The 12,703-nt window shown below is 47.7% G+C and overlaps 5 protein-coding genes across 5 annotated transcripts; 4 read left to right on the top strand and 1 right to left on the bottom strand.

Annotated features, from left to right (window-relative positions):
• Positions 1-2,231: 2,231 nt before the first annotated feature.
• Positions 2,232-3,146, top strand: L228DRAFT_257917 (hypothetical protein; the record flags this gene model as incomplete). The annotated part of the gene is made up of 1 exon (XM_018334030.1): positions 2,232-3,146. One exon carries the CDS (start codon positions 2,232-2,234, stop codon positions 3,144-3,146), a length of 915 nt encoding a protein of 304 aa, XP_018192046.1.
• A 667-nt stretch (positions 3,147-3,813) lies between these two features.
• L228DRAFT_13473 (hypothetical protein) lies at positions 3,814-4,844 on the top strand. Its single transcript, XM_018329121.1, has one exon. The coding sequence runs from the start codon at positions 3,913-3,915 to the stop codon at positions 4,729-4,731; it is 819 nt and encodes a 272-aa protein (XP_018192045.1). The 5' UTR covers positions 3,814-3,912; the 3' UTR covers positions 4,732-4,844.
• An 11-nt stretch (positions 4,845-4,855) lies between these two features.
• On the bottom strand, positions 4,856-6,054 carry L228DRAFT_226293 (endosomal P24B protein). Its single transcript, XM_018330414.1, has 4 exons — positions 5,757-6,054; positions 5,384-5,591; positions 5,108-5,295; positions 4,856-5,042 (listed from the first exon to the last, which is right to left on the bottom strand). Exons 1-4 carry the CDS (start codon positions 5,952-5,954, stop codon positions 5,025-5,027), a joined length of 612 nt encoding a protein of 203 aa, XP_018192044.1. The 5' UTR covers positions 5,955-6,054; the 3' UTR covers positions 4,856-5,024.
• Positions 6,055-6,593: 539 nt separating this feature from the next.
• L228DRAFT_13469 (hypothetical protein) lies at positions 6,594-7,822 on the top strand. The gene is made up of 2 exons (XM_018329118.1): positions 6,594-7,400; positions 7,473-7,822. Exons 1-2 carry the CDS (start codon positions 6,831-6,833, stop codon positions 7,596-7,598), a joined length of 696 nt encoding a protein of 231 aa, XP_018192043.1. The 5' UTR covers positions 6,594-6,830; the 3' UTR covers positions 7,599-7,822.
• A 3,172-nt stretch (positions 7,823-10,994) lies between these two features.
• On the top strand, positions 10,995-12,655 carry L228DRAFT_13442 (14-3-3 protein). Its single transcript, XM_018329115.1, has one exon. It carries the CDS (start codon positions 11,441-11,443, stop codon positions 12,407-12,409), a length of 969 nt encoding a protein of 322 aa, XP_018192042.1. The 5' UTR covers positions 10,995-11,440; the 3' UTR covers positions 12,410-12,655.
• The last annotated feature ends 48 nt before the right edge of the window (positions 12,656-12,703 follow it).

The raw sequence follows: 12,703 nt of genomic DNA, 5'->3' as shown, positions 1-12,703 counted from the left end.
GTCAAATATCCAGGACGGATCGACCATGCGCACGCTGTGAGCGTGTGGCTAGATTGAGGGTTTAATTCTTTTCAACAAAAAAAGGAGCAGACAATTGTCGCCTTGTGTGGGATCAGGAAATGTCAACAAAGCAGCGAGACTGTCTGTCGGCTGAACCAATTGCCTTGAACAACAAAACACAAGTTACAGCGCAAAGGTATGCTGCGTGAGTGGTGCTTGTCCGAGTAGCAAGCATCGCAAAAGATGGGGTCGGCCCACACAAATCGACGAACATCAAATGATTGTGAGCGTCTGTAAATCTCCACCCCTGTGTGATGGCCGCTAGCGGTTGTTAGGGACGACGCCGACTGCGGTTTGGATGGCCAAGTGCGGAAGCTGCCAAGAACTTTTGTCGCGAACGAGCAAGGCCATCATCGATGGTACACACCCGATACAGTATAGGTACTGCAGATCTGTACTCGATCTTCTTGCTTTTCATTGGGTGCACTGACTTTTCTGCACGTGCTTGCGGCGTGATTCGTCAAGTCCCTTGTATCTGCTCCACTCTATTGCCTTGGCGGAAAACAGCGAGCCACGGCTTGTTTGTCCAAGCGAGGGAACAGCAGAGGTGCTGGGCGACCTGACGAGAGCGAGCCGAGACTAGCGCTGTCTCGACAAGTTGTTGCGCTGATGACGACCACGCCGCGAAGAAGCTGACGACGTTTTATGACTGGAAGAAATCACAGTAGAACATGATTATTGTTCTCCTCAGGAACTATCTCCCAACTGTAATTGTTGTCTTCTGATACTGTCAAAGACTGTATTTATCGATATGTATCGTTACCTTGCTGCAGTAGGCTGATTTTGAGCGACACATTGCGGAGACACTATGCTGTTTGACAGCCTCTCTAGGGCGATGTCCCTGGACGAGATTATCGTCCCTATAGTTAATCGTCCAATGCGCAGCTTCAATCAAGCGTGCACCGAGACAATGGTCGAGAGTAGACATGTTCTGAGAATGCTTTTTGGGGAAGAATTGATCAAAGCAGTCGAAGCTTGTCCTGCGTAGTATCTAAAGCCTTCTATTGGGATCATATGTTCTCAGTAAATGCATTCCTAGAATATTGAGAGCGAGGATGAGATGTAGGATCATTTCAAGTATTGTATGTCTTACTTTGGATCTGACTGAGCACATGGTCTCGTGCCCTTCTTGATTTACAAGATTCGCTGCATTTCACCCCGCAAGTAGGCACAGAGTAAAGGCTGGGGTAGGTTCGCTAACCCCACATTCGAACTCAGGATGTCCTGTCTGCCGAGATGTTCGCCTAACAACAGCAGATAAGGCCTTTCCTATTTCCAATTTTAACATTGCTTTCATTTTCACCAGTGATCGAAGCAATTGAAAATATTCAATAAAATTGTCTTCCAGTTTCTCTCCGTCTATGATAGGTTGGACATGTTAATCCCCGATGGCAATGCGCAAGCAAATGGGGAGAGATGCTAAGCTCGTTTGAGCTACGCTATCGCTCCTTTTCTACAGGTCTGACGTGGTTGTGACGAGCAGCTGGCGCCGCTAGGCCAAACCATAACTGAAACCAACAGTCACAAACCAATTGGGTAGAAGCTATCAAATGATTCAAATCGTAAAAGCAACAGAACATGATGATTGGCCAACTCTATTGGCGTTGCACTTGAAAGCAGCGCTTGTACATGGACCCGTGTCGTGCAGAGCTTAATTTTGGCGGGGAAAAGGGATTGCAGCTGAAGATGCGCCTGATCATCGTCAGCGCTCGACTCGAGGGTCATTTAATAACAAATATAGCTGTGTTCATTACTGAGTTGTAATACTTTCTGTCGACGTAGAAGAGATAAGGAACGAAATTCCTCAACTCCAGCCAATCATCCTTAGGTTCTTCTCGAGATATCAACTCCCATTCTTGCCGAGTACTAAGCTTTCATTAGTTCGGTCAGCATAACTTAAGGCTTGTGTTTTTTCCCCCGTTAATGGAGAGTAGATCACATTGGAACCGAGGAGTGAAGCTCTGTGCACAGCAATATTCCCTCCTGACGGCCAAATCTCAGCTCGACGTGAAGTCAGCTTATGACTTCATGGCAGAGGAAGTCGACATCCAGATCTGAGTAGAGCCAAATATTTTAGGTTCCTCGATGGCTTTGTTGCTTGACGTTCTTCTCCCTCAACCTCGCGAGTGATCACCTTTGAGATCCAACGTTCAAAACAATCTTTCGCCGATATGATTGACTGGCACTTTCGTCATAGGGAAGGAGTTGGATCTCTTCCGGGAGTGGATCCCATCGCATTCCTCGCCATCTGCCTTAGTCTCCCAGTGATTTATCTCATATGGACGGACTATATAGCATTCGTCAGTCTTGGTCCCGGGGGTACGTCTTGCAACTTTCTCGGATACCTAAAGATTACCTTCTTGCGCCTCTTCGCTCTTCGAGATCCTTGTGTTGCTGCACCCGTCCCAGCGAACCTCGAGCCGCAGTCAGGTTATTTATTTAGCCTCCCAAAACGAACGGGTCGTCGCCCCAGTGTCACTGGTATCGCTCCTCATAGACAGACGACTCATAGAGGTACACAGGAGAATTTCTTGCATCTTTCGTATGCAATCCGCGCTCTATCACTGCAGTCGAGAGGCACTCTTGGCCTTGGCACGTCTTGTTTCGAAAAGCATGGAACGGGATTGTTCGCGACGACACCACTCAACCGGACCTGCAACGGCGAGATATGCCACGCTCATCCCAGCGACGGCAGTCTTCATATGACCCTTCATCCTGCTGATGCCAAGCTTATAATCGAAAACCGGTGGGGTGAAAGACATCCTTTGGCTAAGGGAGGTTGGCTGAGCCGGTTTGTACCAATAGGCTTCGTCATGGTGTATGCTCCTCGAGATAAGCATGAGCTGCGAATCGTCATGCAGATTATCAAGGCTGCAGCATGGTGGGTTGGTGGCAGCCAAGCGCTCAAATGGAAAGAAGTAGAGTCGGAAGAAGGACAAGTAAATGACCTGGTCCTTCGCATCGCAGATCGAGATCCCAGGGAAGAAAAGGAAGAAACCCTGCCAGTTGAACTGATACAGACAAAGAACAGCAAATCATGCAAATTCGGAGTTGCAGATATGACGAAAGTCGTTCACAGTGGGTAGAAAGCATTTATAGCCAAAAGAAAATACATAAAATTCTGAACTCAATGGAAGCAAGATCGTGTCAACATCAAACTGAAGGTTTCTCACATAGTACTTAAGCATCAGCGACTCGATAAATTTTTGTAATTTCTTTATTCCTCTTATTTTGCCCAAAGAGATATGAGAATGCAGAAAGGTGCAGAGTCCGATTTTCTCTCTTGTGAGTGCAGTGGTCTCGACTTAAGTAGAGCTCCAACTGCAAGCACCTCATCTACCACATAGATGACATCTACACTCTAAAGGTCCACTCGTTCGCTAGAGCACCACACCCCTTTCGGTCATATTATACCCGCATTTAGCCTTCGCAACCGCCCGGGCCTGCCCGAGACTAGCAGCGTTATCGCGATTTCCGGATAAGGGCCCCGCTGGGGATGCGCTGGGTACTCTGGGGACGAAGGCATTCCACAATCACTGGCAGTGCAATTAGCATCGCAGCCTTTTGAGCAAGGCACATAAGGGCCACTCATATCATTGACTGAGTCGTTATATATCCGAAAAGTTAATTTCGTGATAATCCTCATTGATATCATTTCAATGAACTGTTTTCATCCTCCTTTGGAAATCCTTCAGGTCTTTGCGAAAACCCATTGAACGCGCCAGATCGAGAAAACACATGATACCCTTACGATTGCGTCTTGCTGTACAATATCTTCATCAGTATCTTCCATTCCTGATACTCCCAAGTTATATATCGGATCCTTCTGCGCTCGTATATACTGGCGTTTAAATGCATCTACCACTCAGTTCGCATTCCTGCGCTGAAGGAATAGATACAAATTTCCCCACTGGATCAATCCCTTCAGAATTTAGTCCCGCAACGGCGTTCAATTCATCTAGTGGCTTGAATGCGATAAGTCCTGGCGGAGACGAAGACCTACTTATTCGTGCCTGCTGGCGCGAAACATCCTGCTCCGCATGTCTGCGTGTGAAGATAGACGGAGCTACCAGCGCAGAGCTTGGGGACGAGAATCCTAGCTTGAGAGCATCCACCCAACATAGAGCAAAGGGTAGATGTAGCTGGTGCCCAATTGTATGTGTCTCATCTACTGTTCTCTTTCTGTTCATCCGCAATACATTCATCTTGAAAATCTTGAAATGTGTGATCCCCAGGACCTGTTTGGGTGGCGGGCTAATTAAGAGGCAGTCTTCAACATGTGTTCCGAACACCCATGCCATTCCATTGCTTGCAATTGGAACATGTCCACTCTCGACTGAGCGATGGGAAATGCGCGCACGAGGGACTGGCTGTGGCATTTCGAGCGTAACGGCCGTAAGCACCGTCGTTTCTTTCTTTGTAGCGCTTGCGATAGTATTTCTGGTTTGGTTTACTATGTGGACTTGGCGGAAGTGCTGTCGACCAGGAGGTCGATTGCATGGTATATTTCGAAATGGACGTTGGAAAAGGTCCTGCAAATTTGGTTGGCCAAGGGCGCATGAACGATCCTGGGAGTGGATTTGGAGGAGGTCAAAAGCTACGGATGGAACCACAAGTGACGAGAGAAGGGAGGCTATAAATGAAGAGACAGGATTACTGAGCAGTGAGTAGCTCAAAGGATCTCCCAGGCTCAATAGTCATAAATATTCCATGGGGTCGAAAATGATTTAAGGCTTTGTATATATCTGTGGTGAGTGGGGGAAGCGGCCGATCACTGTCGCTCTACTAATCATAGAATTTGCTCGTTAGAGGTGACTCTCAAATGTTGATTGAATTGTATATTCTTTTGACCTCTTTAAAAATAACAAGCCCTAAGTATAGGATGCAAAACTCTCGTGATGGCATGCCATATCAAATAAAATCGTCTTTCTAGGGAAATATGGAACACATAATTAAGCCTTTGGCTAGACCACTCGCTTCACCTAGTCGAGATCAGTATGGATATTTAAGGAGTTCTGGCTTCAAGGGGAAGGGCTTGCTTCCTTACTTCGAAGAAACGCTTCAGCCACCAGACTTGAAAGATGCCCTCTCCACCCAAGACAAAAAGCTGGAAGATACTCCACCATTTCACCCGCGCGTTTGTACTCTCAGCCGTATTTCTGTGCGTTCGTTCTCGGACCACAATGTAGGATTGCTCGTCTTTCACCTGTGCCAGCAGCTCGGATAGGGCGCGCACTACAGATTTTCTCGTCAGCGCATGTCTCCTAGTATACCAAGGGTATTCCTCGTTGCGTCATCCATGACTGAAATAAGCCTGCCATACCTTCGGCTTCAAGAGGATCGTTGGAAGCGTCATCTTCAGAGACGTATACAATTCCGTGAACGTTGAAGGAAACCTCCTTTGTGCTGGCAACCCAGTTCTCGTTGCTGAAGCAATATACGTATCGACCATCAAGAGCAGCAATAAAGGAATGGTCTCCGGAGGAGACGCCACGATGGTGCGTCTGGTAGCCGTTGCGAGGGTCTTGAATCTGCAAATACCAAACGCCTTAGCTACACCATTGAAGAATACATTCTTGGTTTGGAGTTCCGTCAAAGGATGACAAAAAACGCGTAGAGTCCAAGACAGGCTGAAGTAAAGGCAGTGATTCTTCCCGCATAAAGCTCGTCTACCCTGAAGGCAAGTGGAAACGCACCCAAAAATCAATTTCCAAGTTACCACTTCCACCAAACTCTCGGTCACCGACTTGAAAAGTCACTGTCATCTTATCATCCTTGTGTAGTGACTCGTGGAAGCATTCCCTTGAATGCGCGCGAAGCTGGATGTTGTGGGCCAGAGACACCCCGAAAAGGCTGGTCAGGGCCGTGAAGGCGGCGAGAGCGGAGAACCGCATCGTGGAGACAGTCCCGTCGGAGAATGGAGCAGGTGAGACTGTTGAATTTTGATAATTATTGGAAAATAGTCGAAGGGGTTTCGTACTCTTCACGAGGTCGCGTTTACTGTCGATGCCAAATGTTCGAGTGTCAACCTGGAGGTCAACTCGCTATGTCCCGAAAAGGATTAGCGTAGAAGCTCAGTATATCAACTTCAATGTTTACACTATTTCCCTACAAATGATGTTTCGAATATCCATTTCGTGTATCGAACGTGAAAGCATATCATATCTTGGTATGTTATTTAGTATGCATGTCATCTTGTAATGTATCTTGTCGAACGTATCTGGTATCTGGAAGAATCAATGACTGTAAATGAATACATGCACCTCGAAGATTCCCAAAGCAAACCACGGCTATTTTGAGTTAAGATCATATGAGCTCTACATCGAGGTCGCTGAAGACCTTCACGGATCGAAACACAGACAATTCCATTCATTACTTTTTAGGCAAACACAAGATCATCTATTTTGCGCGTTCCCCAATGCAGCTGACCTACCATCCACGATAAAATTCTACACGGAGCTCTACAACGTTTAAATATTTGATTAACACTCCAGAGCTCCTCCAATTAGCTCTTGAAAATAGGATTACTTGGGCAAGCATGGAGCGAAAGAATAGAAATAAGGTCAAAGTCTCAGTTTGGGATGTCTTCGTCACTGGCCGTACTGCGCGAAGCCTGAACAGGCCCAAAGTGGTCTATGTTCCGGTAGGTTGTCATCCTAAAAACTTCAACCAAACATTACCTGCCCAGAAACATAACTTGCGACTTTATATTCGCTACAGTATTGCATAATAATGACCATCATTTATAGCAGTATCAACCGGTTGTGGCCATGCCACAGGGGTTTGTGCCTCTAGTCGCAGCTCCACCTCCTCCAGTTGGAGTAGCTCAGCCTCCTCTATTTCCCACAGAATTCGCTCCTTACGGGCTCCCAATACCAGAAGAAGCAAATCCTGTAGAACACAAAACGGAAACATTGCCAGAGAGTGAAGCAAAACCGGAGGCTCCGAAGACTGAGCAGGCAAAGGCGGATGGGGCAAAAGAAGAGGCCACAAAAGAAGCAGCCGCGACAACAAATACAGTCTCCTGGGACGGGGAGAAAGATGCACAGCTTCTCAAATATAAAGATGACAATCGGAGTTGGAAGCAAATAAGCGCGTTATTGGATATTAGTGTCAGTGAGCTGCGGCGAAGGTTTAAAGAGTTGAAGCAGCAGCAGCAGGGAGGAACAGAAACAAATCCCGATGCTTCGAAGCAAGCTTCCTCGAGCGCAGAGGAAGCAAAGCCATCCGGCGAGCCGGAGCAAAAGGAAGCACCTCCTATTCAGCAGCAGGCTACGGCCGTTCCCGGGATTGACCGGTACATCTATCTCGCTGAAGATGACATATTCTCCATAGAGGAAGTAAGAAACCCACAAACGTCACCGTCGTGAGCGAAGAGTAAGGACCGACTGACATTTTTGTGCTCTGACCAGACCCTCCTACTTCTCAAAATTGCTCAACAATATGACGAGGATAAGTGGCTGACGGTTTCATCACGATTTTATGATCATACGGGACGGAGGGTTCATCCTGATGACGTGCGTGCAAAGATTGGCTAGACATTCAAATGTTTCCGTTATGTTCTGCAAAGCAACAAAACGGATGACCAAGCAGAGAAGTATCTCAACAAGCACCAGAACGAGATTTTCTGGGACTAATTCTGATAATTCTGTCGAGCTGTTCTTGCTTTTTCCTCCTTGATAGAGTGCGCAGAAAAAAGAAAAGAAAAGGATAGAAGTAAAAATCATAACAACCTAGTCCAAAAAAGCAATAGATAGGCAAAAATCAGTAGGAGGAAAGATGGAGAGCCCAATCTTTGAGTATTGTGTTACAAAATCACTCATCTCAGGATGTGATAGATTGGCACAAAAATTGTGTTAAGATATGTCGGCTTAGACAGCCTGTGAGTATTGGCGAATCGATATTAGATGACATCGATTTCCCGTCACTGCGGAATGCGCATACAAGGCCACAACTTGTTCTTTTGAGTCTATCGAGCAACCGCCTCAAAAGACCCTTTTAACTCTTTCGTTCCGCGTCTCTGTTTTCTCTGGATTGGATTTGGCGTTGCAGGCGACGCATAACTTATCCAGTGCTATGCTTTGCCACACAAATTTTTGAGAACAAGGTCTCTGGATCAGAGCAGCGGGGTTGCAAAAGGCCGCAAATACGTAAATTACGTGCCCACATTGGTGGCTATGCCGGTAGTAGCGACACATACAGTCGAATTTGAGGAAGCAGTCTACTTCCATTTCATTTCATGTAAGCAAGAATGATGTGAAAGGGATTATAGAATTATGACTGACATGTTTGTATTAACGCGAGAGAGTCTTAGTCGAAGTTCGGCCAAAGGAGAGACAAGTTGCAGTCACGCTCGATCGCTCCCGTCGATCAAGTTCAAAGCTGTAATAGGCTTATTGGACAAGCTTTTGAAGCGCGACTAATGTTGTCAGTGCCATCGTTTTCGAGGAGAATAAGCATTCTTGATATACCATTGTGGCATGCTCTCTCTCTTGCGTCACCGACCTGTGGATGGTAAGACCAAAAAGATGCGTTTAGATCCGATCATTGGCCGTATGATTGCTGTGCCTTACTTTGTTTGCTGTGTTCAAGAAGGCTGAGCTTACTACCAATTAACGCAGAAGAATCCACACCTTCCACGGCAAGAAGGTGTCACAGCTCTCGAAAAAGAGGTGTGACCGCAGATTACCTGCATTCATGCTATTCGGAGGCAGTCGCGAGGAAGAGATTGCTGATTACTCTCTGCATCGGAAAAATGCGGACAGGTCGATAATACAAGACGTTGAGCTTTTTCTCACTGCAAAAAAAACGAGCGCGATGCCAATCATCAAATGCATATCAGAAATTCCTCTCGATTGACCTTGACTCTAAGGCAGAAGATCGAGCACCGATGCAGCCAACAGGGTTTCACAAGGAATAAGGCAATCGGAAAAGAAATGCCGAAGGGTCTACTTCTTGCCTCGAAAATTTCCAATTATGCTCGCAGCCGACGGAAGTTATGAGGTATTGTTAATAATATTCAGGATTGACTCTGCAGCATATCATTTTGGTTTCGGCATCGTACGTCTGGAAAATCCCGTGACCTGCCGACGGATGGAGAGGTTCCATTACAGCAGAAGCCAGAAACCCACCAACTTTGATTTATTGCAGGGTGGTAGCTATAAGCTCGTGAAATTTTTGTTGGTTTCATGAGAGAACAAGGCGCAGGAGAGACATAGGCGGGTTCGCGGCAAGAGCAACCCGATGCAGTGAAGCGCGGAGCTCACCGCCCTTTTCGCCAAAATCTATAGGCCAAATGGCTGGACGCTCTACTTCCTCTTCTGGTCTTCGTCAATTCTTTTGACATGGAGTCGTCAGGGAACTGCTAGCAGCGCTAGGAGTACACCGTTGCCAGATCCTGTCAGAATGGTGAAGGCGTTGAAGCGGAGAATTCAGCAGAAACATTCTCTAAATGGAATTCAGGCACACAACAACGAAGCCGTCTCCAAGAGCTGACTCGTCCATCCCTGGGAACCTATGGGGCCTGTCAACGAACCTGGAAATTGAACATGAAGCCTTATCCATACCGAGGATAGACCAGGGCAGCAAGTATTGATTCGTACCCTGTCAACTGTGGAACGGCGTTGTTTGGTGCCGCTGGGTACGCTAGACCTCTCCACTCTTTGGTACCGATCAAGTCCCTGTGCCGCAACCACGAGGTTTTGGGTGGGGGTTATGGCACAACAGCTCAATGCTGGGCCCTGAGCAGCATTGAAGAAGCGGAAGTCGATACCCAACTTCCATCGTCATCAAGTAATCAGCGTCATCGTTTACGCTGTGACCATCGCCAACGAGGCATCTCCGTTGATCAGGATCGTGGCTTGAAGCGATCAATGGATCAACCTGCAGGACATGGTCGGGCGTGTTCGTGGACGGTGCGTGTCGGAGTGACACGTATGATGCACCTGCACGCTTCAATGCAGGACCAACTCGGCAGCGACCTGAACCCAGGCCCTTCGTCTATGCCATGCCAGCAAGGCTCGCAGTAGGCGCGCAAATAGCTCCACTCCAAAGCAAAATGATGCATTTTCCTGTCGGTCCTCATCTGTCGTTCTCGGAATTGCCTAAGTGAATTTTGTCCGATGCCGCTGGTTTCAATTCAACAACTCTCTTCTTCGTTTGTTTTCCTTTTCCAATTGCCCGCTTTGCCGACTCAATGGTGTTGTAGCTCTTTCATTCTGGACAAAAAAAATTTTTGATATCCGATACCCATAGGCAGTCACGTTGCGCCAGCTCAGGGCAGAGATCCTTCTGTGGCTGACTGACGTCTTCCATTCCGAATCCACTTAGCCTTCGATAACTGCGCCCAAGCTTCCACTTATCGCAGTCTGGATCACAAGACGAGCTGGTGGCAGATCGTGAATCTATCTTGGTCTGTGACCGTGTCGTTGGCGCTCTGCTAAAGAACGATATGCGCTGTCGGATATCGCCATTGCAACGCCATTTCATTTCTCTTGCTTGATCGGGTCCATTCCGTTTGTCGGCGATCTCCCTGTATTATAGGGCTGATTGGCCATACCAGTCGTCATCCGTTCGCCGGCAGTGGGCGAATAGGGCACGGCATACGCTTTGGATTCCTGCCTGAAATTACCTGCTGTGGATGTTCCAAGAGCTTGTCAGATTTGTTAACATTTAACAGTTGATGATTGCGACAGGTAGCATCACCATTGATCCAGTTGGAGTTGATTCTTGTCAAGTGTTCTAATAACTTTAATCCAGCCCTGTATTATATCCTCAGTTCTTTCGGTACAGCATCTTCGACCCACGCATAGCAGCAATCATTGGTATCTTGCCTTGAACAAGCGGCCTTTTCTTTCCATTCTCATCTAGATTCTTCCAAGTTTTCCCGGTGGCATCCTGCGTCTTTTTGGAGGGAGTACATTAGGGTTTTCTGCATTTCTTCTCGCCATCCACACTCCTCTAGTCGGCTTCGGTCCAGAATATCTTCCTGTTTCAACGCTCTGACAAACGGACGAAACGCTCAAGTATCAAACCTTGTCAGCGTACGGAGTAGTTGACCAGCCAAGGAAAAGGTCCTGAAAATAGCGAATTCGCTGGGGCGGCGCAGACCAATCTTAATTTGCAAGATCAATTTCTGGTACTCTCCAACAGGATCCATTAATTGGCTTGGCGACCGCTATAGTGGGGCTTGAGGTCGAAATTCACAATTTTCAGCAAAATACCACTTGGAATAAACGATTTCAACAATAGGAATACCGCTATTGTCCGCGTGGCCTTCACTGGCTCATTACAGCAATCAATCAGTATCTTCGCCAGCTATATAAGCCATCGTCTTCCCTGCCTTTTGGCAAGTTCAGCCAAATCCTGTGGGCGAACCACCATGGCCTCCTCGGAAGTCGACCAAAAGTTTCTTGGAAAATATGCCAAAGCCGTCGAACCCGAGAACCCGTTCCTTTCCTCCGTCCTGTTCAAACTGCTCGGACTCTCGGTGCTTCTGTCCAAGAAGCTTCTACGAGCACGGCGTCTCCGAAAACTCGACACTACGCGGGACACCAAATCTCTCCAGCTTTACCATCACATTATATGGCTTTCCCGAGAAGGCCTGGTGATGCTGGAGACCTACGTTCTTCCTCTCGTCCAAGACTACATTGAGCTTCGCGTCCTCGCCTACAAAATGCGCGGCAGCTTCTACCATATCTTTGTCCTCTTCCACAACCACCCGCCAATCAACCAGACTTCTGTCCCGACAGGGCTCTCATCGTCATCGCCATCCACGACAACCGAGGGTGGGCCTGTAGGCGGCAACCAACCTCCTCCTGGACTAGGAAACACGCCAATCTCTTTGCCAAACCCCACAGCGTCCTTTCTCGTCCCTGCAAACAATTACCTCCCCATGGCGCAGATCTGCTTTCGCGAAGCCGCTGCACTCGCACACGCCTTACTCGCAGGTTCGCATCCACTCCGACTAAGCATTGCTCTCGAACAAGCTGCGTTTCTATACGACTGTGCCAAGGACGCCAACGCCTCACGCCGCGTCGCGAAGCATGCTATTGCAGACGTATATAATGCCCCGGAGGATATGGACGACGAAACGTTTGAGGATGCCGCTGAAATGGTCCGTGGGCTGGGCGTCATGATGAAACGAGGACTTCCCAGCAACTCGTCCAGAAGTCGAAGTCGAAGCGCAAGTGCATCCACAGCCACAACCACGACCACCACGGCCAGAGCCAGTACCCGCACTCCTCGCGCGGAGAACCTGAGTGGCTCGACGAGAGTCTCGCCACCAAGTGTCCCGACCCTAAGGCGGAGTAAGCCGAGTATAAGAGAGCTAGGGGCCAGTCAGGTGTGATTTGTTTAAAGCGCATTGGAAGAGGTTGGGTCTTTTAATGATGTCGAATGCGTTGGTTCGTTTGTGAGTGAGCAGATTGAAGATTATTAAATGTTGGCACTTGCGGCGTTTGGTGAAGAGGCCATGGTCTGTCTGTCTATTTGTCTGGTTTGTCTGTTATTTTTGCCTTGTTTTGTCCTGTTTGAGCGAGGTTTCCTGGATTTAGATTCCCCCATGAGTACACTGTTTTACCTAGGTTCGGTGGTCTTGTTACTTCTGAACGTTTAATGAATACTCTTCGTTTTATATACTTTA

This window comes from Xylona heveae (genome assembly GCF_001619985.1).
Source record: "Xylona heveae TC161 unplaced genomic scaffold L228scaffold_1, whole genome shotgun sequence".
NCBI classification, from domain to species: Eukaryota; Fungi; Ascomycota; class Xylonomycetes; order Xylonales; family Xylonaceae; genus Xylona; species Xylona heveae.
This window is presented reverse-complemented; position numbering and strand designations above follow the sequence as displayed.